This window comes from Crocodylus porosus, unplaced genomic scaffold, assembly GCF_001723895.1.
Source record: "Crocodylus porosus isolate Cpor-Errol unplaced genomic scaffold, CroPor_comp1, whole genome shotgun sequence".
NCBI classification, from domain to species: domain Eukaryota; kingdom Metazoa; phylum Chordata; order Crocodylia; family Crocodylidae; genus Crocodylus; species Crocodylus porosus.
The window spans coordinates 10,399,401-10,427,161 of NW_017728921.1; the positions used below are offsets into that span (position 1 = coordinate 10,399,401).

Genomic DNA, 27,761 nt, shown 5'->3' on the forward strand with positions numbered 1-27,761 from the left:
TCCCCATGGAGATGCTGAATACACTTGAACTGGAAAAGGAGTTCTCGTTTCATATGACAACAATAGTGTCTGTATTTTTATCTTTGTGCGCTTTGGCATTTTTGTCAATTTGGGAGCTCTTGGCCGTGAGAAACATTACCAGGGATTACTACATGGAAGCGGCTCTCGTTGATCCCCTGGACGAGAAATCAGCCAGTGGGAAGATGCAGCACTGCTGCTATTACGCCAGTGAATACACCTAGGGTTGGGCATCTCTGGGGTAAGGGGCCCTGGTATCACACAGCACCCGTTACAATAATCGCATCCTTTACAAAGATACAAGGAAGCACAGCCTAAGCTAAGCACATTTTTTTACTACAATGTTCGCCATGCTTTAATGCAATATAACTTCATTCCATAGAGGATCCTCTGTAGAAACCGCATCACAAGGCATGCTGGCAAGTTAAATAATACACTGCTGAGGTAAAACGAAAAAAAGAATAATAGCCAATGAAGAGAGAAATTAGGAGCTATTGGAAAGGGAGAAGGAGAGAATGTGTCTTCTCATGAGAATGCATGGAGAGGCTGCTGTGGATGGCAGGAGAAAGCAGCAGAGACTTCTCCCGCCAGCTCCCGCTTTTGGGATGCGGTGAACGTGAAGCGACAAAATGGAGATGGGTGTCACTTGAGGAGGAGGGAGACATTCAGCTTGTGAGGAAGCATGGAGCCTATCTGTGGAGGAGTGCACCCACATCCCCGCTGGCCACCCCAAGAAGATCCTTGGCAGACTCCCCGTCCTGTCGCCCAGACCATCCCTGTCCTGACCTGCTAATAAGTCAGCAGCTGCCATTACTAAACCTCACACTGCGATGGCAGCAGACACATCACACAAAGCTCTCTCCTCCCAGGTGTAGTCACCGCGAGTGGGATCCCTGCGTAACCAGACCTTTGGGGCATGGTGGTTTCCTCCACAAATTTACAGAGGAGATGGTCTGAACTGATTGCCCAAGGGGCCAACAAAAACTTGCCACTTCATGGAGATGAATCTGCCTGCTAACACAGACAGACTCGGTCTGTACACCCTGCCCTTGGATATGTACCTTGCTATGCCCTTGTATCTCCTGCTTTGGGCTAACGCCCATGGGGCTATTTATGTGACAGGTTAGTGGTCCTCCTCTCCCACACTGCTTCTTGTGACTTGATCTTGCGGTTCTGATGGAGAACGGTAGATGAATGACCAGGTTTCAGGTCGGCAGCGGTTTCTCCCGCTAACGGGGCCGAGCGCTCCGCGGCGCCCGAGGCGGCGGCGGCGGCCCAGAGCGGCGCGTGTGCCGGAAAGGGCCCTGGGCCTCCACTTTGGACATGTTTCCTCTGAAGAGACAGAGGCACCAAAACAAAGTAACAACAGGAGCTTAGCCTGTGGCAAGCATCCTCTGCTGGGCAAGGATTTCAATGATTAAGAGCAGCTTGCTTGCGCGCCTCAGGAGTCGCGTGCGGCACACGGTGCGCGGAGACAGCGAGCCGGCGAGCGGGCCGACGACGAGGGTACCTTCCCCGGGGGGAGGGCAGGAGAAAAGCCTGTTTCTGTTTTCTGGGGCCCCCGCAGGAAGGGGGCCAGGGGCCAGGGCCCAGCAGCCCTGGGGATGCAGCGCACGGGGGTCCCCTTCGTTCAGAGGGGGCGGGGGGTCGCAGACTTCGCGGGGGCTCAGACAGGGATGCTGGGGGGGGCGCTGGGGGCCACCACGGAACAACCGCCCAAACGAGCGTCCCTCACTAGCCCCGCCCCTCACCAGCCTCATTTGCATGCTCATTTTATGGGGGGGTTACCTCACGGGGATTATTCCTTCCTAGCCCCGCCCCTCGCCTTCCTACTTTGCATGCCAGCCCCGCCCCCTCCACCTCAATCCCTCACGATCCCAGTCCCTCACCTTCCTCATTTGCATAACGGCTCCCCCACCCCCTCTCGTCGCAGGGTGTCCCTTCCTAGCCTCGCCACCCACCATCCTCATTTGCATGCCGGCTCCTCCCCTCCCCCTCATTCCTAGCCCCGCCCCTCCCTCCGTCATTTGCATGCAGGCCCCGCCCCGCGCCGCGCGGGCTGGAGCGGGTCTCGGCGCGGCGCGGTGCGGTGCAGCGGGCGGCGAGCGCGGGAGCGGATGCCGGCTCGGGGGGGTGCTGCGGCCGGGCCCGCGGGAGATGCTGCCGCTCCTGCTGTGGCTGTGGCTGTCGGGGCGGGAAGCCGGCGCCGCTCCCGCTTCCCCGCATCCCCCCGCGCCCGCAGACATCGCGCTGGGGGTGGTGAGTGGCGGGCCCCGGGGGGGGAGGGAGCAGGGCGGTGGGGCACGGTCCCCTCGCGTCCCCCTGGCTGCTGAGCCCAGGCGCGCAGTGTGGGAGCATCCTCGAGGCCGCCCAGGTGGCAGGGAGGACACGGCGGGGTCAGGCGGCCCCCCTGGCCCTGGCGCCCCCAGGCCGCGCGAGCGCCCGCTCCTGTCCCCTGGCTGGATGTCGCGCCTGCGCCCGGCGGAGCCCGCTGCCTGGGGGGACGGCTCGGAAACTTCTCTGAGGTGCCCCCTTTGGCCAGTGCCAAGAGCCTCCAAAAGCACCTCCGGGATCCCCGGTCTCCCCCCGCGTAGGACGTGGAAACTCAGCTTGGATGCCACTGCCCGACCTCCGCGACTGCCGGGTGGCACTGCCCTCGCCCGCACGGGGAGCCGCCAAGTGATGCTAGCCTCCGTGCTTGGGACTTAAAACCTTGAATGGGGCGATTGCGGGGGCTCGGCGTAAAGAGCAAGCCGCGTTTAAGGAGCGTGGATGAGATGAGCTCCGAGAACTCCCTCTCTCTGTGATTTCGGCGTGTGCAAGGCTCCCTTAGTTGTGCGTGTGTGTGAACGTGTGAAGGGCGAGAGCAAAATAATACCCTTTGGTTTTGACATCGCTGAGAGAACCGAAAAAGACTCTGAGTATAAAGGAGGCTTTGTTTGCTCCTCGTCATAAGCAGCAACAAGAGGCCAGTGCAAGGCATTTATTTCTACAGCGGTTTCTCAGGAAAATAGTGAGGCGTGCAGCGGGCACTTCTAAGACTTCCTTGACATCCACGTCCTGAAGCAAATAAGAAATTAAAGATCTGTGATACATTTCAATCAAGTATTTGAAAACTGGGAGGCATGAAACCATGGTAATAGCTCTGCTAACCTTTGGAAAAATCAGATCCCTGCAACAATTCTCTGGAGTAAATACAGCACGATGTCAACAGAGGTTTTGCGTTCAAAAATCATTTTTACCCCTCTGCAAATTGTGGCTTTCCATGTGGACAAAGGCAGGGAATTAAGGGTGCAGCGGGGCGGTACGCTCCTCTCCAGCACTGCTAGGGGGTTGTTTAAAATAAAACAGTGCTACCAGACCAAATTAAAGTTCAGCAACACCGAAGAGGACTATAATTCAAAGGCAGGGTTTGGCAGAGTTCTGCCAGAGCATTATAATATTGTACGATCCTCCAAATTTCATTACTGCTAAAATATCCTGCCCAGCTCATCAATCTAGGTTGATTACTAATGTTTTTATTATTCTTCATTAGCTCTCCTAGCAAAGGCAGCATAAAATACAGCAGATGGAATGAAATGTGACTTGAAATTGCCCTTGCGTGTGCATAGATTGTTTTTTGAAATTAATTCTTATCATTTTGACCTGCCTCCCTTTTTTTTTTAGCTAAAAAATGCTAAAAGTCTATGTCAGATGTAGGGTCTAAAGCACTGTTTGTAGGCGTGTATAATAGTGTTTTCGAATTGCATCTTTGATGGTGGTGAGGTTCTGAGATTGGGAGCAGAAAAAAATATACAAAACTTTGTATGATAGTAATAAGCATGGAGAGAGACTTCTGCTGGCTTTGATGAGCTTGAAATCAGGTTGCAAAGGCAGTCTGCTGTCCAATCTTGTTGTCCGTGAAGGCCAGTTTGGTGGAATCTGTATGCCAAGGAAGTTGAGCTAGAGACTTTTTTGAGAACCTGCTGTTTTAAAAATTAGGAGCCTGCTGTTACAATCCAGCTACTGGTACTTGGGCTGTGTTATCATCTGCTGCAGATGCAGGGAAGTCTTTGCTGAGGCTGTCTGCTGGGAAAAGCTGCGAGTTGAGGTAGGGCAAAAACACACATGCCTTTTCAGGGGCTTGGTGGCCAAAGGGTTGTCCTGCTGCAGGCATGCCATGCAGGGCAGCGCAGTGTTCAGACTGGCAGTGAGGGCTGCTGCAGCCACGCTGCTGTCACTAGTGTGCACGTAAGGGTTTTGCTCCAGGAAGTCAGGGACCGTGTGAGTGCCAGCAAAGTTTTGCATGAGGGCTGTGTCGGGAAAACAGCTTGGACTCTTTGGAGCCGTCTGATCACGTCCCAGAGGTTGCATCTAGGATGCTGGGTGCCTGCACCTGGGCCATTGTCCTGGGGAAAGAGTGTTCTCTCTTTGCTTTGTATTCACAGTGTCATCTCATGTTGTTTCCAGTGGATTTGTTCCAAGGGAGCCAGAAGCATTTGTATTCATTGACCGAGGCTGTTGACCAAGCCTTTCTCCCCTTCTGCTCCCCCCTGCCCCAAAAGTGTCTTTGTTCCTATGGCAGGCACGACTGCTACTGCCTTTGTCACGGCTTCTCTGCTGAATCCAGGCAGCATTTGATAGAGCCCCTGAATGCTCTTCCATCCAGCCAGGCTCTAATGGGCAAACCGAGAGCAGACACGTAGGACTTTCTTTCTCTGCTCGTGATCAAACTGGTGGCGGGGAGGGGGGCAGGAGTTCCTGTAGGGGCGGCTAAGCAGCCTCCTGTGTGCTGCGTTCCTAAGGCAGACACGGTTCTTTGGGTAGATGCAATTTCTTTTATTAAACCCACTAAATAGTTAGAAAAATTGTTCTTTGCAAGCTTTCAGGGACAAACACCCTTTGCATTCCTCTGGCGCTCTCGCTTCAAAGTCAGGTGCACTTGAATGCCTGGGAAAGGGGCTGGAGGGTTTTGTCTCTGAAAGGACGGCAATCTGCGGAGCCGGTCAGGCTGACAGCACAGTGGCAGTGTTCCTGTTGCTGCCAATGTCAGACAGCCACGTTCTGCCGCCGTACTCGTCCGCAGCCGCCGACGCTATTCAACCCTTCCTTTGCCGAGCCTCTCTGTCCCAGGCTGCCTCCCAGCCCAGACATGCTTTGCCACCCCTATACATTCAGATGCCTGTGATAGGCTGCCATGTCTCCATGGCACGTTTGTTTTATGAGCCAAAGCTTGAGATAATTAGCCAATTCAAAGAGAATTCCAGCCCTGGATAGAAATAGGCTTTTGCTGTTATCAAAGGAACCCAACATCCTCCTAACGTCTTGTTGCTGCTAATGGGGAAAGTAAAAATCAGGCATGTCAGCCAGAGCTCCATTCTGCTTCCTGCAATGGCAAATCTTTCAGTCCTGAACAAACCCCAAAATAGATCCCAAGACAATAGTGCATTCAGCCTAACAGCACATAGATAAGGAGCTGAGCCTAGTCTCCCAGCTATTCTAACTTCTGTTTCTCTTTTAATAAGGAATATTGGCTATTTTGGGTTTCAGGTATTCTTTCCAAGCGTGCTAAGTTCCTATGCAGAAATACATTGTTGGCTATATTTTAAGATACCTCTTGAAGACGAGGTACAATGCAACCTAAATTGCCTTGACAAGAGGCTGGCTGGAAGCCTTCAAACAGACAGGGCTCCTGTGAAAGCGTTTAATCCGGTATTAAAACTCTGGCTGGTGAGAACTGCTACTTCCTTTTCAGATCTGAGAGCAGCAGGCCTCCTGATACAGTAATGCAATTTAGCCCTGTGCTCTGTTGCTATTGTGGGCCCAGGCGTTTGAATTACTGGTGGTAGTTAAGCTAAATTACTTGCTCTAATGAGACTCTGCTTTTAGGGATGGTTCTGAGCCAGGACACGAAGCTGTGATGATGGAAGTCTTCCAATATCTCTAGTGAAGGTATCTGAGGGGGTGTTTATTAGACTTAGCTTTCCCCTATCCTTGCCCTTCTTTATTGTTGGTGTTGAACTAGGAGTGTGAAAGGCTGGGGGGGGGGGGGTGTCACTTTTTCCAGGTGAGCAAGAAGTGGGATAAAGAGGGATAAACCCTTATAAAGCAGGATTCAAGGCAATCCCTGTTGGCATGACTTAAATGCAGAAGAGCAGGAGAAGAGAGCTGCATTAAGAAAAGGGGTAACCAGGAGGGTAAGAAGCTGTTTACTAAAATAAGCCCATGACTCTCTTCAGCCCACACTTTGCCATTAATTCGTGCTTTGTTCTTCCCCTCTGTTCATCCCACGCTCATTTTTGAGTGTGTCATTTGTACTGCTTTATGCCTCACTTCTGAATCTGTCCCTTGGGAGCCTTGGAACCACAGCTTTAACACCCTGACAGAGCTGATCTAGTGTTTTGTTTTGGGTTTTTATTTAACCGAGGCAGATAATTGAGCTCCATTCAGTTTTAAGTGCACGGCTCTTGGGTAAGCCTTTACAAAGCAACATGGGCTGGGATTTGTCTGGGTTTTATTGGCCCAAAGTTTCCTTCCTTTTGCTGCTGCTGACTTTGTTGCAGTTGGGCGTAGATGGATACTAACTTCTCTTAAAGAGAGTAGTGATAGTCCAGGATGGAAGTTGCTATACCTACATAGGCTGCTGTTCTAATTAGAAAACCAGCTCTTTGTCATTTGCCGCCATTAAATTATACTTTCACTGGGGAGAGTGACTATATAAAATACAGCATCTTCTTACTCAGCAGATCCCCACCACCTGTTGTCAGAAACAGATCTACTGACTTCAGTGCCCAGGATAAGATTTTACTGCAGAGCTATCGCAGCACAGAGAGACTTTTGTAGCATCTTGCATAACATCCACAGAACGGCTCACGTGGGTCCAGTTAATTACTGCTACACCAGCTCATTTAAGGACCCAAGTGTGACATGGGTGTCACTGAGGACATGGTTGTAATAGATAGGGTTGTACCAGTGTGACTGATGTCCCAATTTGATGTTCTGCAGATGCATTATTACAGGTGAAGATGCACAAGACCTCGTGTAGCATCAGTAGGATTGCTTCCTCGTTCCCAGCCCCTTTCACCAACCTGCTCCAGGGAATGGGGTTGTCCAGGTCTCATGGAGGGCAGAGTTGGACCCACAAAGCCTTTCCTACCTTTTGTGTTTCAAGAAATGGAAAAGACCCAGCATGGCTTGCAAATTCCCGATTGACTCTACAAGGCTGATTGTAGGGGGGTGGGAAATCTTCCTTGAAAATCAAGAACATCTGGTGCATGAAAGACAGCAAATCAGGGATGCCATGGTATCCTTTTTTTTTTTTTTTTTTTTTTCAGATTAACATCCATTTCTAGAGCAGATCTGTACTTGAGAGCAGAGGCATTGGAAAATAACCTGAGGTCTGACATGAGTTGTTTTCCTAGAAACACTTTCTTTAATCAAGATTACTTTAAATGGGTTGATTGCAGACTTTCAGCAGCTCTTCCTGACTTGTGCATACGCATCTGCGTGTATGTTCTTTGCCCCAGATTTTTATGAGGATTATCTGTGATCTCTGGGTCTGAGAATTAAGAGATTTGATGTTACATAAAGAAAAACTCACATACTCAAAGTTAACCCCAACAAGAAACAAAAGCAGGAGTGCAGGGCTGAGTAGAAGAAACCATGATAGTCAAGCAGATTTGGAGAGTTGTAAAGGAAACCATGGGAAATTGCATGGGATGGCTTTCTGCTTAGGTAAAAGACCTCAGATGAAGCAAATACCAGAGGTTCACCAAAGAACGATGTCTTCATGTGAGACTCAGGCTGTTTGATTAGCCATCATGGTTTAGTGTAAAAGAACTGGATTGGATCTCAGGAATTCTCAAATTGGGATAAACTGAGTGTACAGAGAATAATTATCATGGGAACTCCAGAGATGATCTATAACTTGTGGTGAGAACAGCGGTGGCAGTATATTTATTCCATGTTACTTTTAAGAGCATTTCTGCTTGGTAGCTGCCCGTGGCAGGGCTGAGTACCTTAGATTGGATGACATACTATTTCATCCTGACAACATTGATCTTTCGGGTACACGAAAGCAATTTTGCGGATGTCATGGGCCTGCACTGGAAGGTGATGTACACGTTTGATTTGTATCATCTTGTCATGTAAACAAACCCAAAATGACATTTCCTTTTTGTATAACTCATCGCTGTTGGAGAACGCCCAAAAGACCAGTCTGTCTTTGACACTGCACGCTCAATTTTTTTACAGTTCAATGAGACCACCTACATCTGGGAGTGAGAGAAACCAGTTGCCTCATGAAATGAGTTCTGGGTTGGGTTGGATGCAGCTGGCTGGCAGTAATAGCTTTCCTGGGAAGAGGTGAATGAAAAGTTTCTGTTCTGTGGTCAGCAAAAAATCTCCTGGTTTTTACTGGTGGAAGGGATCCTCTGCAGCTGGAATGGACTTCTTTCATGTGGAGGCCTGGCAAGCCAGAAAAGACTGGGCTGCCTGAGTGTCATTTAAACACCATTGCAGTGGTTTTCATTGCAAGAGAAATGAAGGGATAGGCTTTCCTGCTCCATAAGAGTCAGGTACAAAGGAGCCGAAGCACACAACGTAAGGAGGATAAAGGATCCTGGCTTGCCTCAATGTCAGGGGGAGTTGCATGTCCTGAGGCCCATCAGGATTTTCCCCAGGCTGCGTTTGGGGTTGGGGGGAGTGGAGTTTAATCTCTCAAGGGCTGGCAGAGCACACCCTCTGCGCAAATCGGGTAGCTGTGGCTTTTTTTTCTAACAGTAAGAAGAGAAATGATTGATTTCCAGCTAGTCTGTGTCAGGTGCCTGCATAGTGAGCCCTTGGGAAATTCGCTTATGTGGGGGAGAAGGCAGTATTCAGTACCTACTGCCAACCTCTGAGATACTGACTGCATTTCTAGGAGGTTCAGGTCTGGTAGGAGAGCAGCATTTGGTCCAAATTGATCAGATTCACTCATTACTTGCTGGGCATTAAGTTGGGGTCTTTGAATGGCATAAAGAGGGGGAAAAGAATTGAGGGGGGAGGAGAGGGAGATGTGTAGGGTGCAGGGAACACGTGCATCTTCTTTTAACAAAAGGTCCTACCTATTTTGATCTGGTGAAGTTTGGCCCTGAATGGGCGGCTCCAGATCCCTCCAGACATTGTCGCTCATAATGAATGGGGTTGTACCGCTCCCTCTCAGATTTGCAGGCAGGTCTGCCAGTGGACACATTTTTAAAGGCCTCTCTGTCTATGTGAGATACAAAACTGTGGCATTGCCTGTTTCTGGGGTCCCGATCTCTTTTTGTCTGGGCAGGAGTGTTAATGCCAGTGCCTTAGCTGGCTAACAATTTGGAAGATTCCAGTGTCACCCCAGAGCCTGGGACACTCGTTCTAAAGTGTTGCATGGTCTTCTGGACATGCTTAAACAGCTGTCATCATGGATAGCGAATTCCTGAACCTATCTAGTCATTGAAGTGCTTTGGGCTCCTTCAGGGGGAAAGGAGTTATGGAGGTGTGTATTTTTTTTGTTATGATTTGTTCCATTATCGCCCCTAGAAGCCCCAGTCATGAGCCAGGATCCTACTGTACTAGGTCAAAGAGGTGATCAAAGATCATGATGAGGTATGGATCCCAGCCAAGATCTAAATAGTGATGAGGCTTGGGGGCATTTGGATTATCATTTCATGGTTTAGGGCCATCTCTTGATTGTGACGTAACCATCAACCACCAATTGTAGCCCTTCCTGATGGCTGCAGCCCTAATGGTGTGTGCGACCCAACTTGAGTCCTTGAGTTGACTTCCTAGTGCTTGTGGCAGCTGAGCACAATTTTTGGCTCTGCCCATGAGTGGCTCAGAAGTGTGGCTGGACCCTGGTTCGAGCAGACTGTGGGTTGCTCCTGAGTGGTTAGTAAAGACAGTGATACCCTCCCCAGGGGCTGTGCCTTCTGTAAAGAGGCTGGGGCAAAGTTGCGTGCCCCTACTGCAGAGCAATAGGATTGTCATCCCCTTGTGATGTCTGTTTTTTTCCTTCTCCTTTCAGACTGTTTGCTTCCCTTCGGCACGGTAGCTTGCAGCATGGCATCCGACAGGGCCACCCAAGAAGCGCGCTTGCTTCTTTGATAAATTCCCGGCATTAAAATGGCTTTTATTTCATTTGTTTGTTCTCCATTTTGCTGCTGTTCTGTGAATCACTCGCTGCTCTGCATCATTCCACACAGTCTAAGCCAGTGGTCTCCAAACTTTTTTGACCGTGTACCCCTATCAGTAAAAAAGTTTTGAGCACGCACCCCCAATATATGTATATTTATATTCGTGCACCCCATCAGTAAAAAATTTTGAGTACGCACCCCCAATATATGTATATTTATATAAATATAAATAGAAGTTCTAATATTTTCTTCCCGCACCCCAGTGGATCGTCTTCCGCACCCCACTTTGGAGACCACTGGTCTAAACCATCACAGCCTTCATGTCACTGATGCATTGGGCTTGTGAAAGGCAGCTCCCTAGTCAACTTGCAGATCTTTCTACAACTCGTTTTGTGTAAAAACACAGCTAAAGAGGTGGTGGGTTTGGCTTTTATTAAGCACCCAATATTCTCCTATCAGGCCTCACTCTTGGTATTTCTAGAAAGCTAGATGCTGGCATCAGCCTGGCATCGGCATACCTGCACCAAAAGACGCAAGACCCCAGTTCTTCTTCTTGGTGTAGATGCATGTCATAGTTGTGCAGAAGAATGATTAACCTGACTGCCAAAATTTTTTCCCCCAACTATTTAAGTTGGTCTAATAAAAGATATCAGATTTGCCCAAAGACCCTTGTCTGCCTGTGTCCTTAGACCAACACGGCTACAACCTACACCCCTGAAACACTGTTGAAGCATTTCTGGTATCTGTGTCACTTCCTTTGGTGTGTAAACTCCATTTATGTCCTACAGAGTCTAGGTGGTCTAAATAAACCGTATGGGAGTTCCCACACAATATTGGTAAAGAAGGGGCATCATGGGAAGACCTGCTTTCTTTCCGACTGCCTCTGTTAAAGGAGTCCACATGTGGAAATCCAAAGCCTCATGCCTTTCCAAACCTGATATCCTGAGCAGCAAGATTGTGACCAACTTGGGTGCTTAAGAGAACAAGAAGAATGACTGAGCTGACAAATTGCACATTTCATTCGATACGAAGCCCAGGTTCTGAGTACATAACCGCATTTCCCAGCAGGTCTTAACCTCCTCGCAGTGAAGCGTGCCTGGTTCAGCGCACGGTTCATTTCGTCGTTAGACAGAAACGTCATCTCCAAAGCCGTAGCATAACTGGACAGCATCGCCAGCATTTGCACCCGTCAGCCACCCCCATTTGGCTGGAAAGCTCTCAATATGCCTCATTCCCTTGACCCCAGTGAGAAGATCATTACCATTCATTGTGTATTTAGGCTATTAAAGGATCGCAACTACGCAAAGTAAAGCCCCAGATGAGATGCTGTTACTGTACAAGCACTTTTCAGCATTATGTATCCGGGCAATTAAGACCCATTCTTGCCTGCCTTCAAAATCACAGCAGTGCCTAGCTTGCAGCTTGGAATAATGGTTTAAGTTTTTTTTTTTAAGTTGCTGTATAAGTGATACAAATCGGTGTGTGCTAGCTGGCTCCAGTTAAGAAGTCCATGCTTTTCTGAGGCCACCAGGCTGCCCTCGGTTCCTGAGCTTCTGTGATTACAAGTGAAGTTAATGAGAGTGATGGGTAGCCGCATACTTAGGAAGTCAGGTCTCTTCCCCTCTTTACCTGTTAAGGAAAAATGTGCTCTGGGTTAGGACTTCATGCCAAGTTTATGTTGGGGGTGAACTTTCTTTTGCAGCTGATTTCTAAACACCCAAGAAGAGGCATTAGTAATGGAAACAGTGACCTCACTGCAAAAGCGGTGGCAGGAGTTATCCTGCTGCTGTGAGGAATATGCCACGGCCAGTTCTTCACACACAGCAACAAGGAAATGAGCAGGAAAAGAGGCTGCTTCAGCTGAACAGCTCCTGGTCCCTTCCTCTCAAGTGAGCTCGAGAAACCAATATTATAAACGACATTGCTTTTCACAGCACTGAGCCCCCGCTCTCCACGGCGCTGTGATGGAGCAGAGCCGGTGATACGCTGTGAGCTGCGCGGGTCATTCCCATAGGATGTTCCATCATGTGTGTCGTCCCCTGGCTCCGTGTGTGTGTCGGTGTGTGTCCATGTGTGTCTTTCTGATAACTCCTGCCTTTTGTTGGCAGTGCCTCTGAGCTGGAGTGCTGGGAGACACTTGTCTGCACCCTGGCATCTGTCACCTTTCGTGCGTCGCACTGCAGGCGCTGTGCTTGAGCCGCCTAGCTTGCTGGCGGCCTAGGAGGAGGGACCCCTTTGCGCTTTTGCCCTCCAGGCTGTGCAGAGGTGTGCATCGAAGGCCAGTGGATTCGCATGTCCGTGGGTGAGGTGCCATAGCTGGAAAGCTAAGCTTGCTGGCGCACCCAGGCGGTGTGGGCTCTGCAGTAGGGCATTCTCCGAGGGCAGGGTAGGCTTTGTCTTTGAGAAGTTCACAGAGGGAGGCAAGTAGCTTTGTGATATAGCAGCATCTCCATTGTATGGCACTGGTGAGCACCTACCTGCATGCTATTGTCCAGTTGATTATCAAGCATGGACCAGGATTAAACCAGCTGTTTTTCCTCTCCGTGCATGAGAATGCGAGTCTTGTGTCAGTCAGTGTGAGCCATTAGCATCCCTGTGGCACATAAGCTGCCTCTGTCAGCAAGCCGTCTCTTTTGTGCCCCCTCCACTGCTTGCCCGTTATTTGTGTGCTGCGTCTGACCAGGCCCATATCTCTTCCTAGTCTTGCCTGCTCCAGAAGTCAGTGTTATAGTTATTGTTCCCTCTCTCCTTCCTCTCTCAGTGGCTGAGAACGCAGTAAATAAGCAGTGGCTGCGGGGCCACTTATCTTCCCAGGCTTGGGCCGTCAACTTCATCATAACTCTTTGCCAGGGGTGCAGAGGTTTTTCCTGGACCCGTCAGTCCATTGCAGAGGAAGGCATTTCCCCAGAGGAGCCATTCTGCCTGCCTCTCTGCTCTGTGTGGATGCTCTCGAATAACAGCATCTGGAACTGGCAAGAGTTTGTGCCTCGTGGCTGGACCACGCGCTGGGATGCTCTGCGAGGCAGTATTGCAGAAGCTGCAATTTAACTTGGCAATCAAGTTTTACACTTCTGACTCTAATGCAGAAGCTCCCAGAGATTCAATCAAAGCTCAAGGCTCCATTATACAAGGCCCTCTAAGTGCATACAAGGGAAAGGCTATTCCTTTCTCAGAGAGCTTACTGTCTCTGCAGGGGAGAAACTGCCTGACATACCTGTTCTGGAGTAAGGATTTAGCCTGGTTTAACTCCTCTGTACTGACACCCTTTTGCAGCATACAAGTTGTTTCCCAGTGGGATAATTAAATTGCTTTGTGAGCAAAGTCAATTATTTCAGAACAAAGTTTGCTTGTTTTTTCCCCCCCCACAATTGTGCCCACCCATTGAGTTGTTATGGAATAGCGATGCCAGGCAGTTTTTCTCTGTAGATAAGGCCTTCACTTCAGGACCCTGTTTTAACCACAGCTTCTGCTTTCAAGCACATAAAGCCACAAATAGGAACCTGCTTATGTGCCTATTGCATTCCTAACTCCAGGGCATTCCTTTCACTCGCACGCCGGTGCTGCTGTACCCTGCTACTCTATCATAGCCGTGCCTGGCTCTGTCTGTGATATTTTCATGCCCAGGTTGTTCTCACTGCAGCTGTGCACACTTAGATTTCTCTTGGGGGAGTGAAGATTTGTCAGATAAGCAGAGCGACCACTCTAGCAGAGAATCGTTAAACTTCTCTGAAGCTGTTTCATTTCTTCATACGCCTCTACATTCCTGTGCACATTTCTTGGGGAGATGGTGGAAGGATGGCCTGATGGCGTGGTGGTTGGGGACCGGGTGCAGTTCCCTGCTCTACTTCAAGTCTTGGGCCACTTAATTAGTACTCTTTTTTTTTTTTTTTGTGCCTTTTAGTTCCTAAGCAGCAAAATGAGGACGATGGCATTTCCCTGCCTCGGAGGGGCTCAATGAGGCTGACCACATTAGTGATTCGGAGGCGCTGCGGTGCAGTGGTAGCAGGGCCAGACCTCCAGGGCTTGGCAGTTGTTTTGTTCTCGGAGCTTGGTTCGGGCTGCGAGGAGAGACTTTCTGTTGATTTTCCTTTCTGGTCTTCCATTAGTGGGAGTTGCTGTGGGGAAGGATGCGTTCGTGCCTGGGGAGACAGAACGTGGTGTACCTTTTCCCGGGAGATAATTGCGTTCTAATGCAGTGAATTGCTTTTAAAAGAAGCAGCACATTAACCCCCAAAATACAGGTATTAAGGAAGGAGGGTGATTTTTTTGATTCATTTAACGTGAATCTGGAATGGTTTTGCATCAGCCTCAAAGTATGTGTGTAAAGCGGGGGGGGGGAGGGAACCTGATAATCTTCCTATCCATAGGACCTGCCAACTGAATGTCTATTGATGTTATGATGGTGCCCTCTTGTGGAACTAGGACATCGGATAAGCTAATTCCTCATGTTGCTTCATTAATGATCTATAATCTCTGCCTCCAAGCCAGGAAGTTCGTTACTGTTTTATGTCGAAGAACCTGTCACTATAACTCAAGTGGGAGTAGCACTTTGGGTAATGAGAGTGCAGCTTCTGTTTACCGAATGCAAACCGTCTCCCCTTTTGTTACTGGGCAGCCAGGGTGGGATGGGAAAATTGCATTCCTTCCCCTGCGCTCTGGTAGGTGTCCAGCGCTCCCATCTCGCAGCACCTCCAAATATAGCAAGACAATATTGTAAGTGCCGGTGGGAAGAACTGTCGGGGAAGGTAACAAGAGGCTGTGATGAGGACAGGGATGCTGCATTGTCCTTTTAAAAGCTAATTTTATCTACAGCCTGGGAATGTTTTACCTCATTTGTTTTGTGCAAGGTGAAAGAAAGGGAACGAGCAAGGATCTGGAGCTGGGGGGGCGCTGTGTTCAGATACCACCTCTGACATAGATGTTTTCTGTCACCTTGGGCAAGTCACTAAACCTCTCTTAGCTAAGGTTTGCCATCCATATTTGACGGGGGTTGTTCAGCCTAATTAGATGATGTTTGTAAAGGGCTGGGTGAGGGCTAAGAATGGTTATTTATTGTTCTATGGTGATCCCAGAGGCAGCAAATCACTTCGGTAGCAGCAATCTTGGATCTGCTCCGTGGCTGTGTATCCCGGTGCTGGAGCTGCAGAGTTAGTAGCCCTACTCTACTGTCAGGGCTGATCATTTCCATGCAGACCCAATTATCACTCTTCTGTAGTTCGGGGGCTCTGCCTGCCCTCCTGGGAAGTGCCAAGCCAACCTTTTGGCCTGCTCTTGAGAGCGCTGCCTGGAGTCATTGAGCCAGATCAAGTAGTCAGCCCTGAGCAAGGTTCTTCCGATTCACCAGCATCTAGCCCCTGTTGTCACTCTGTGAAAGCTGCTGCAGTGCGTTTTGCAAGTGCAAAGCACTCTGATTAATAGCTCGTGTAGAAGGAAACCTTCTGGTGACAGGATAGCTTCTGACCCTGCAAACCAGCCGGCTTCAAATCCCAGGCAGATCTGGTGGGCAGAAATAGCACAGTTCCTCAGGGGAAATGCTGCCCACGCTCCCAGCCACCCCCACAAACCTCCTATCATCATCTTTTTTTTTTTTTCTTCCAAAGTCCCTGCTTCCCATCGGTACCTGAGGAAAACACCTCATCCTTAATCTGATCCTTTGTCATCCCGCCTCTGCCTCAGCAGCAAGCGGCTCCAGGAGTGTGTCTAGCCTTGCTGTCTTCATAAACACCCATCCCCAGGAGTTGAATCCTGCCAGCATTAAAGGGCTGACGTCTCTTGTCTAGCAGGTCCCCTTGTACAGCTCCCATTTAATACATGCAGCTCTTCCTTCTAGAAAAAAATAGCACTGTGTTTTGGTCATTATAGAGTTTTAGATATTGGGTGAGTGTCTGCCTCTTCCTACAGATTCACCAGCGGCTCTTCCCCGTTTTCTTCTGGGAGGCGGGTATCATAAACCAAGGGTGAAGGGCTGTGTCCTTCTGGGTGGCAGCATGGGGGACAGCACCGCCACATTGCTGAGAAGGAAAGGGTGGGTGGTGGATCTACAAAGTCCTGGCTTCAGTTTCTGGCACTGTGGGCTCCTACAGACATGCAGCAAGGCTGCCCCGACATGCTGTGCATCCAGCGCGTTGGAGCAGACTCGGGTAATCGCGGAAATGTGTATCAGCATCTCCGTGCTGAAAAATGGTGGCGGGGCACTTTGAACTAAAGCTGGTTCAATGAGCTTTAGTTCAAAGTGGCGCACCACTGGGGAATGCTAATACACTTGATGCTTAGGTGCTTTTAATTAGCTCGGCTCCCTAATTAAAGTGCCCCTGCCTCCTGGAACATGTCTATAAATGCCTGTGTGATTAGGGATGAGTCGCTGGCTCTTTTTCCATCTTAGACTTCCATCTCTAAAATGTGGCCTAATAATATCCCCTGTATCCATGCTTTTCCATGGCAGGTCTGTAGTCTGTCTGGTACTGTGCACTGTCAGGCTACCATCGGTACCCTGCTATCGCACTATCGGGCCATTGGTACCAGGGCACCTCCTAATACCTCTGTGACACGAAAAAGAGCTGCTGTTGGTATCTGAAGCAGAGAACAATAAAGTGACTTGCCTAGTGTCACACAGGGACTCTGTGGCAGAGGTGGGGTCTCCTGTGTCCCAGGGCCTAGCCACTAGGTCAAGCTTCGTCCTTAAGAGGCCTGACTAGGGTTAAAGCGGTAACAGAAATAATTTAATATTGTAAAGCCCTTTAAAATCCAGCTTGTGGTGACTTGACTGCTCCAGCAGATAGGAGGTGGGACTCCATTGGGAGACTAAGTCTCAATGCACCAGCAGTTGCCAGGACAATAGGAAGAAATATATACTTAGTGCACTCTCCTCCAGTGGTAGCCTTGAAATCTTAAAGGAAAACTAATTTGCAGCAATGTCCTAGCAAATTGGGTGGGGAGGCTATGAGGAGCTGGAAGCAGCTGGGCTGGCAGCTGGGGACAGGGAAGGAATGGTATACAATAGCCAGCGGGGAGTGCGAGGCTCAACCCTAGCCCATCTGTGTGGTGGGAGGAGGTGCATCCATCATGTGTGGGTGACGTACCGGTCCCTTGGTCGGGACGTGAACTGAAGTGCAGGCAGAGAGTGGCACCAAGATGAGATCTGCTATATTTGCAAAAAGTGGGCAGCAACCATTTATAATAAAGAAGAGTGACCAACTGCAGCCGTGCCTGTAAGACCAAAGTAATAATAACAGAGAGAGAGGCAAATGGAGAGAAATGTGCCAGCAGTAGCACCTGGCCCTCCAAAGGGACAGGCAGGCAAAATGTAAGCAAGAGGATGGTAGAGCTTGATTGAACTTAATGTAGCAATTGCAGTCCTTCAGCCTGTGGGTCACTTCTCCATGTCATCCTGAAGAAGGGACCTAATTCCCTGAAGATCATGTACACTCCAGGAACAAAATTTCTTCCTCTGTGACCTTATCATCAAGGATATGCTCCAGCTACCTGGAGAGGATGTTGTTTTGGGGTTTTTTTTAAAACCAAAAAACCCCCCTTTTCTGTTGGAACTGAGCAAAAGAGATGTCAGATTTATTGCTTCTTGCCCAGGCTTCATTTCCCTTGGGCCAGTGTTAGGCAAGGTTCAGGCTGCTGGCTCCATATTTCACTAGCTACTTTCCAATGTGCAGTTTTTAGAGGGGCAACACCGTCTCCTGCTGTTCCAGCAGAACTGACCGGTGGAAAAACAGGACAGTTGCCTTGGAGGTTGTTTCATCCTGATCTTAGTGCGGTCTCAACAAAGCAGTGCTTATTGTAGCTTGGCTCTGGGCCACACCTCTTTAGGGCATGCCACGTGGTGGAAACAAAGGTGACTGTCATCTATATCATTGGGGGCCAAGTGCTTTGGCAGGAGTACTGTAAATTATCTCTGCACCCCACCCAAGTGCCACTCCAATCTCCTTCTCTTGCTCTGCTTTTTGCTTCCTGTCTTTGCTTCTACCCTGCTCTGCTTTCTGCTCCCTCCCCTCTCTGCCAATGTGCTGCCTGTCCCCTCTCTGATCTGCCACGTGCCACACACAGAGGCTGCCCAGGCTACTTGTGACACTTGTGCTGCAGGATGGTGTCATGCAGAATCCCCCAGTGAGATCAGGAACTGGGTGCAGTGCAAATATAGCATGAGAGACGGCCCCTGACCCGAAGTGCTAACAGTCCAAACAGGTCAGACGGAGAGAGGTTGAGAGAAGCAACAGAAGCTACCTTTCAACTCCCTGGATCGCAGGAGTTCAAAGCAGCCCCAGGTACCATGCTTAGTTTACAGAAGCCTCCATAATTTCTCTGTGCAACCATCTCTGAACTGTGAACCTCAAAGGAAATGAGCTGGCTTATGTATCAAGTGGTAGGTCATCATCGGCCCCATGTACTCTTGGATCCACCACATAGTCTTGGATCCACCTGTGCTAGGGCACAGGAAGTGGGTGGACCCAAGTGTCAGTAATGCCATAATGGTAAGACAAAAGGCACTGCACAGGTGTGGGCCAACTTTGGGCTCCAAATCCCTTAAGGAGGAGGATGTAAGAGTCTTGAGGCAACCTCAACAGAAATGTGAATTCACTTTATTAAAGTTAGAGAGGCTTTGGCATGGGCGACTGGTGCCACCCAAGTCTAGGAGGGGCACCAGATTGCCGACAGTGGCCGATCGCTGAGCCGGTGGCAAACCCAGAAATGCACTTCTAGTTTTGCGGCTGGTACTTCCAGGGGCTGCATGGCCAATCTCAGGGGCTGCATGTGCACCCATGTGCACCCCCTACGCGTTGCCAGTGGGCTTCAGGGACAGGAGAAGCTGATCTGCAGTGTTCTAGGTGGTGATAGTGGGTGGGATGGAGAGAAGTCAGCCTTGCATGTCTGAGCTCAGGGCAAGTTTGCACAGCTGGCAGCCAGGAGAAAAAGCAGGGAGTTTTGCTTAGAAACGGAGCAGCTTTGATTTCAAGTTCTCTGCAAGCTGATAAATGCAGGATGCCTATAGCTGTTGTGTTGGAGTCGATACCTATGACTTGCATGACGGGCCAGGTCCAAAGTCTGTGGCAATTAAGAGAGACTCCCGTTGACTTTAGGGGCTTAGGTAGGAGTGCAAGTCTCAGCCTGAATTCAAAGAACTAGGGTGAAGTGGAGGCTCGGCTAAAAATGACAGGCTACATGCACCATTTCTGATATCCAAGAGGCAAGAATAAGGGCTGTGCATCCAGGAGAAGGAAAATGCTGTTCTAAGCAAGTCCTCCGAGGCCACACAGCAAAGCCAGGCACAGTCTGCGTGAATCCTCTTGGGTCAGAGACCGAGGCAGCTTCAAACAGCGCCTTTAAGGGCTCCCCTGACATAAATAAACATGGAAAATAAATGATGTGCCAGGTACTCTGCCCTCGACTGATGAGAAACAAGCTACATTAACATTGTGGTTCAATAGCCTGGAAGAGCTTCAAAAGAGGATAGCTTGAAAGCCCCACAGAGCTAATGCATGCAGGGGAAAGAGGAAGCAACCGTCTGGAACAGCACAAAACAAGATTATAGAAGCTGACGGGGCACCAGAGTGGGAAAGTGCTCGAAAATCGAATTATGGCTCCTCATATTTTTCGATCAGGAAGCACCAGGAGGAAAGGGAGGTCACTGTTTATTGTATAATGGATAGTGGATGTGCAGGCAGGGAGTGTGAGTGGCTCGAACAAGCAGACTTGGTGTTGTGACTCCTTGGGTTTTGAAATGTTGCCTTTTTGAGAGGCCCTCCAGGCATCTGTCTTTGAGCCCTCGGTTTTGCCGCTGACTTTACTCGGTGACCTCGAGCAAGTCGTTTAAGCTCTATTCCTCCTTTACTCTGACATGAATTGTCCAAGAGCAATAATACTTACCTGCTGTGGCCATTCTTGGAGGATTACGACTGAGGGCCAACCAGGTACTTAAGCCCCCAAATGGCCTAAATGTCACCTGCAAAATAATGCCAAGTTGAAACCAAAAGGCCAGTATGTACAAAACCTGTGCTTTCTTCTTTGTATAGTACTCAAGTTTTCCAGCAAGCCTCAGTACCCTGCTGGGGCCAGATACTTTTATTTCACCTAAGTGCCCACAACAACCTGATTCAGGTTATTGTTGTAGTATTTGGTGAGCTAAGGGAGGCGAATGACTGAGGAGCGGGTGCCCATTTGGGTACAAATTCTCTCTAATACAGCTGTGCATCTTGGCAAGAAGCTCTGCTTGTCCCCATCCTCTCTTTCCCCAGTCAGAAAAGGTTAATTAAAGCCAAATTATTATTAGGCCCCCATATGAGATGGTCTCTGCTGTTGTTGCAGAAATGCAGGCGCCTTTACTGATTGTCACAAAAATTGTAGGTGTTTTATTTTTCAAAGCCAGAAATTTGCCCAGTGTTAGGACATAACTGGGCAAAATAAGGAATTTGCTTTCATTTTTAGAAAGTTTCTTAAGGTTTTGTCTCACTCCAGCTGTCCCCTGGAGCCACTGAGAGCAGAGAAGCCGCTTTTCATGCTGGCAAAAATGGGATCTGGCACTTACTGAGGGAAGAGGCATTTTTACTTACAGGGGGGAAAAAAGCTCCCCGTCTCTCAACATGCTAGAGATGGCAGAGGGGAAAAGCTGCAATTTAGCACGTACTGGCCACCCTGCCATGGGGATGGTAGAAGGAGCACAGCATGGGACCATCAGCCAGGAGACGTAGTCTGCTGCTCTCAGCCATTCAGTCAGCCTCTTGCCTCCATTATCCCCTTTTACAGGTACGGGAGAGAAACGCTACTTCTTTTCTGCTGGAAAGTCCTTTGGGCCCTACAGCTAGAGAGCATTGTATTATTATTTATATTACAAGCTCCAAGAAGCTTCAGTTAAGATCAGGTGTCCGCTGTGTTACACCCGGTACAATACAGGGAAAGCATGTTCTTTTGTCCTATTCGGCTTTTCTTGCAGCAGATGTGTCCATGTGTTTGTGTGGCTGCCGTGCCATGCTGAGAGAGGTCTTCCCACAACTCCCCCGATGGAGCCCCCCTCCAGGGCCTATCTCCTGACCTTGCGTATTAGAGACAGCCCTCAGCAGGTCGTCCTCTGGCTCCTGGAAGTGTTTTCCCTAACTCAGTCCCTCTTTCAGACGCACATGTACTGCTAAAACTTTCGGGCTGGAAGGACAGGAAGGGAGAGTCCTTTAGAGAGAGAGCTTGTTGCAAGCTTAGCCTAGAGCAGGAGACTGGCCAAGCTAGCAAAAAAAGAAAAGTAAAAGCATAAAACAGAAAAAAAAGTTAAGAAAAGTAAAGAAAGCATCTTTCTCTTGGAGTAGGAGAGAGCCCCAAGTTGCTACCAAACCAGCCTGCTCTTATTTTTTTGCACCTTCACCCATCTCTCCCTTTCTCTCTCAATTAAAGGGGCACCTGTGCCTTATGCAGGATGGTCTTACCCAGGCTTCTCGGTGGCGATGGACAGACTGTAGTTTCTTTGGATTGTTCCCCATGACTTCCTCTGCTCCTCTACAAAAATCTCTTTCTTCATGAAGTGACCTACCATTAAGTGACCTGGTCTCTTGCCAGCGCAGGCAGCTGCCTCTGTTTAAAAACCACCTGCTATATTTCCCTGATGAAGTGTCAGCTAGGTGACCCCGACTGGACAGGTCAGACGAGAGAAGAGAAATCGGTCCAAGAGCTGAAGGGGCTTGCAGGGAACCAAAGCAGTTCACAGGTTCTAGGAAGCAGTTGCAAGACTTTCTCAACAGCCTTGAGGCATCAAGTATCTGCCCCCTTCTCTCTCACAGTTCATAGCAGCGCTATCTCTGGCAGAGCTGGCCGTAGGGGTGGGTGACATGGTCAGGGGGTGCCACACACATGTGAGCAGCCTATATGGACAGCAGTGCTTTCCCCCTGCCCTGCTCCAGGCAGGAGGAACAGTGCCCAGCCTAACCCAGCCCTGCCTCCAGACACTGCTCAGGAAGAGCTGGACGGGGCAGTGCAAGTGGCAGCAATGGTGCCTGCCTGCCTGGCGCTCTGCTGCTCTGCCGCCCCTGTCTCTGCCTGGAGCAGTGCAGCTGACATTGGGAGGGGGCAAAATACAACTCCCAGGGTGCCATTTTCCCCAAGGCTGGCTGTGGTAGCATCTTGGCCAATTGTGCTGTGTAACTGCGAAGAAGAGATGAGGACCCCACTTTGGCCTGTGTCTGGCTGGGCTTGGGATCATGAGTGGCACTGAATATTCCCTATCCGTGGAGCATCTCAATTTCTTGGGGCATATTTAAATGAAGATTTGAGGGTCTCTCCTGGTCACTACAGCACTGGGTGGACAAACCTGGGGTCTAAGGAGTGTATTAACTCAGGGCACTCTCAGCATCCTTGTCTCAGCATTTTACTGACTGGCTCTCCATCAACGATCTGACACTGTCTTCTAGGACTCCCCGCGGGACTCAGATCTACTCTGCATGCCTCATTCACGAACATGGCTGCCTTTGTCCTTACCCGCTGTGTCCTCCCACCACACTTAACCCTGTTGGCGTCTGCCTCCAAATCCTCCTTGCTTTTTGAAGATGGCAGCATAGTCAGCTAGGAGGCTTCTGTTTTCAATAGCTTCGATTTGCTCTGCTGCTCACCTGCTTTCAGTGCCCTGAGGTCCCTTCAACCCAGGTCCCATTTCACATGAGCACACTCCTTCCCCAGCCTGTTGCCGGTGATGCCTCCTTTTCTGTACACCTTCCTCCATGTCTCGCTCTCACTCTCCATGTAGGACAGGGCTTGGATGATGTGCAGCAATTAAGGCAGGTCTTTTTTCTGAGAAGACCCGTACTTACCAGACTACCCAATGAGACCATACACTCGCCTATCTTTTTATTAGGCATTTGTATAGCAGTTAATACAGTGGGGCCCTGGGCCCCAGTTAAGAGCTGCAGGTGATCTGTAATCGAAATAATCCAAGCTTTGATTCCTTATATCCCTCCTGGGCTGTTTGCAGTCCCTTGTACGGAAGGTTTTGCAGCACATATTTCAAAGCTGGGGTTTCACAGGTTGTTTCCTGCGTGAGAAGCTGGTGGTAGAGGCAGGTGTTTCCAGGTTGCAGTCTACTTCACAAAAAAGTGCCCCGTGTCCTGCTCTCCTGAGAGGGGAGGCATTCAACAGCTAGAGCCAGTTTCCAATCTCTTGCTGCCAGCACTCCTGCCAACACGACGCACTGTCTGTCTCTCTCTCCAGGCATTTCTTGGGATTACACTACTTGCTGCTTGTTCAAACCTAATCTTGCTTTCCTCTCTGTTTTTATGCATTTCTCCTTTGCTTGCTCCCCTACAACTCCCCTGGAAACAGCAGCTAGTAGGGCCTCCATTCACATAGTCCTGATTTTTGTATGGCTTTGGATGCATCTTGGGTTTGGTCTGGATGCCCCTCTGACTTCAAATACGAATTTAGAAAATGTTTTCTTACATCTGTTTGAAATGAAGGCCAGTGGCTACACCCACTACTAGCTACCGTGAGCTCACAACTTGTCTCTCAGTTTTCTGTTCCCTGTTACATGTGGAAAGGGCAGGCTTGCGTTGATGTTCCCGATTTGCTGTGAGCAAGTTATTCTAAGATGCAGAAGTAACTCAATAGGACGATTCAAAGGGACCACTCTGCGGGTCTTAGAGCTTGGCTGGTGAGTGTACGGAGGATTCATTTTTCCTTAACTTTATCAGGTGTTTCTTGTATAAAACAACTGAAGTATTTCCCCCCACACCACACCATCATCCCGTCTGTCCTCAGTATGATGTGAGCTGGCACAAAGCTTAGAAGGAAGGGGGAGACTTCAGGCTAAAGCCCCCAACAGCTTCTCTCCTTATTTATGATGATAAGAGAGTGCTGTTTTCTCTTAGTAGGTTTCCCTTCCCTTTCTCTCCCCCCCAGCTTTTTTTTTAACCAAGAACTTCCAGATCATAGAAATGCAAGGAAATCGCTACAGACTCATCATAGTAATGGCCTGTGTTGACCTAGCAGCCACTAGCCCAAAGATTGCAATGTCCTGCCAGAAGGCACTGCTTTCATCCACCACTGAAATGCAACCTATTGGGTGCAGCTTTCCAGCAGAGCATAATCAGCGTCTAGGACAGGATGCATCAGGCTGAAAAATAGATAGGAATTTAAATTAGGGTGGTGGAGTCTTTAGCCTCATTGGAATTTGACCAGAAAAGCAAGGCCATTACTCACACTCTTGCCAGAGGATATTTATGACTGTAGATTCAAGGAGTCCAATTTAGGACTCACCTGCAAAACACCTCGTTCAGTAGCCCTGTGGCCTCTGGCACCACACCGCGGTATCGATTGAGTACTGTCCTGGAATGAGTGTGCCACCTCAAGAATCATCAGCACCACTCCAAGAAGTAGTCTCTTGATCAATCAAGCTCTAAATGTTTTTATATAGTGACTTTTAACATCCAGCTGCAGTTGAGAGAAAATTTTCTAGGCTGTTTGGAAGAAAGGACTTTCCATTAAAGGAACGCTCAATCAAGCCAGCTGACAGCCATTTGCTGTTGCAGAGGCAAAGCCCATGTGCATTTGCTCACTCATGAACTTGGTGGGGGGTGGTTGAGGGGCTTTCTTCTATCTACCGAAAGCTCCCTTGGAAGAGAGAGAGGCATGCGTTGAGGCAGATGTTTCGTACAACTCCATTGATACATCTCTGCATTTGTTGTCTCAGCTGTAGGAGGCTCAGCCTGTACCAAAAGAAATCACATTTTCATCTAATTATACCTCTTTTCTTCTGTTGCTGGTCGGCCTCTTGGCTCCATTATCCTCTTTTACAGGTGTGGGGGAGAAATGCTACTTCTTTTCTGCTGGAAAGTCCTTTGGGCCCTACAGCTAGAGAGCATTGTATTATTATTTATATTACAAGCTCCAAGAAGCCTCAGTTAAGATCAGGTGTCCGCTGTGTTACACCCGGTACAATACAGGGAAAGCATGTTCTTTGTCCTATTCGGCTTTTCTTGCAGCAGACGTGTCCACGTGTTTGTGTGGCTGCCGTGCCATGCTGAGAGAGGTCTTCCCACAACTCCCCCGATGGAGCCCCCCTCCAGGGCCTATCTCCTGACCTTGAGTATTAGAGACAGCCCTCAGCAGGCCGTCCTCTGGCTCCTGGAAGTGTTTTCCCTAACTCAGTCCCTCTTTCAGACGCACATGTACTGCTAAAACTTTCGGGCTGGGAGGACAGGAAGGGAGAGTCCTTTGGAGAGCGAGAGCTTGTTGCAAGCTTAGCTTGGAGCACGAGACTGGCCAAGCTAGCAAAAAAAAGAAAAGAAAAGTAAAAGCAAAAAAAAGAAAAGAAAAGTAAAAGCAAAAAAAAGAAAAGAAAAGTAAAGAAAGCATCCTTCTCTTGGAGTAGGAGAGAGCCCCAAGTTGCTACCAAACCAGCCTGCTCTTATTTTTTTGCACCTTCACCCATCTCTCCCTTTCTCTCAATTAAAGGGGCACCTGTGCCTTATGCAGGATGGTCTTACCCAGGCTTCTTGGTGGCAATGGACAGACTGTAGTTTCTCTGGATTGTTCCCCATGACTTCCTCGGCTCCTCTACAAAAATCTCTTTCTTCATGAAGTGACCTACCGTTAAGTGACCTGGTCTTTTGCCAGGCCAGCCAGCTGCCTTTGTTTAAAAACCACCTGCTATATTTCCCTGATGAATTGTCAGCTAGGTGACCCCGACGGGACAGGTCGGACGAGAGAAAAGAAGTTGGTACAAGGGCTGAAAAGCCTTGCAGGGAAGCAAAACAGCTCGCAAGTTCTAGGTTGGTAGGAGAAGATGTCTTTTTAATGAGGAGGCAGGCGAGTCCTTTTTTGTAACCGTATACGAGCTCATCCTTCCTCTATCGGATTAAAGCATTGCTTTTGACAGATTAGGGACAGTAAGCAATTGTTTCCCTTTGCTGTTCTGTCAGCAATTCAGAGTAATGAGATGTTCCTTGTATGTTTCTCTGAGGCCTGTTCCTGACGCTCAGAAGCAAGGGATGCGTTATCCTGTGCATGCCGGCTCCATATTGCCTGGATTAATTTAGAGGTAGTTTTATCAATTGCTGAAGGCCAGGAAGGAAGTGACCAACTTGATACTTGTGCTATGGAAGGATGAAGACCCCACAGTCCTTTCAGCTGGTGAGATCCAGATCTCATTCATGTTGGCTTCCTACTACATGACTGGAAGGCTGTAGCTATCTGGGGAGTGTCTGTAGAGGTTACAAATTCCAGTTTGGGATTATGAGCTCTTTGTATATGTGCATATCTCTCGAGATACCAACTCCGTTCCAATTGTGAAGCTATCTGCTGTCTTTTCCCCCCATTTTGGGGTGAAATGGAAGGTCACTGAATGTTGATGGTCTTCCATTCAAGCAGAAACACCCATGGACAAGGAAGGTGGCCAGACCAAGAAAAGCAGTCTGCCTAGATAGGTTAGTGACTGAGCAGTGAATCACCTGATGAGGCTGATCAGGAGGTCCCAAAATGGGATGAGGCTTTATAAAGGGAAGACAGTGGTCATGTGCCGTAGCTATTTTGATGAGAGGAGGAGAGGCCAGAAGCAGATGGAGAAGCCATGGGTAGTAAGACTGACTCGAAGCCAAAGGATGCTCAAGAGTGGTGAAGGAACGGAAAGGCCTTTTATTGTTTTGTCTGGATTTATTTCTTGTGCTGTCTAAAGCAGACGGTAAGTACGTTGCAAGGGCTGTGTGTCACATGCGCTCATTATTGTTTGTCGTAGAAGGGGTTACTGATGCACTGGAGCTCCCACAGGCTTGGAGTTTAAGGAAAGAGCATCCTTAAACTACTGGGGTGTCATGGGGAATCTTCACAGGTCCCGGGCCCAGAGGCAGTGCATTGCTGGGTCTTGCTTCTCCAAAGGGATGACAGATGGTGTGTCCACAGGAAGCGTGGCAGAGTGGCCAAACAGCCAGCAGTGCCGGTGCCCACTAGGGCCAAGGGGAGCTTAGATGCACAGTATCACATATCTGAACCCCTAATGGCCTCTGTAGTGCACTGCCTCTGGCCTCAGACTTCCAGCTGTTACCTTGCTTGGGGCAAAATATCCTGCGTGCCTCCCTCCAGACCAGGGTTTTAAGGCTAAGGTCTCCTTGGCTAGGGACAGAAATTACACACAAACCAGTACAAGTGATCAGAAACTGGTTCAAATCTGTAACACAACACAAGTTCAGTGCACACAAACTGCTTTCAAAATGGCTTAAACTGGTTTAAGATGAACCTGGATGGAGGTAGTATCAGACTTAACTGATTTAAGTTAAATCAGTGTATTGAACTTCTGTCCCAGATCCCTTCCAGATTCAAGTTAACTTATAGTCCCCCAGCTTCCCAAGATGCTTTGCACTACTCCCACACACCTCTATCCCCTCACAGGGTGGGCAGGCTAGCCTTGGCTCAAGCTGTCTGCTCTGGTTGAGCAGGAAGGCATGCTCTAGCATGCCCTGGCTTCTGGTCCAGGCCACTGCAGGCATGTGGCTGCATTTCTGGTATCAAAAGTGAATGTCCGTTCACTTGCTTATCGATTCAATCTACGCAGCTTAGACAAACGTGAAAAAGATTGAATCAATTCAGCCTCAGCCTTTTTGACTGTCTGTACTTAGCCCTTGTAGTTCACTGTGGGTATCCTCA

At 49.1% G+C, this 27,761-nt stretch overlaps 1 protein-coding gene across 1 annotated transcript in view; it reads left to right on the forward strand.

Moving 5' to 3' along the window:
* Window positions 1-2,105: 2,105 nt before the first annotated feature.
* Window positions 2,106-27,761, forward strand: part of MMP17 (matrix metallopeptidase 17) — a 118,395-nt gene continuing 92,739 nt past the window's right edge. Inside the window, exon 1 of the mRNA XM_019538977.1 lies at window positions 2,106-2,277. Within this exon, the coding sequence (XP_019394522.1) occupies window positions 2,176-2,277 (102 nt within the window). The 5' untranslated portion in view covers window positions 2,106-2,175. The remainder of the gene's footprint in view (window positions 2,278-27,761) is intronic.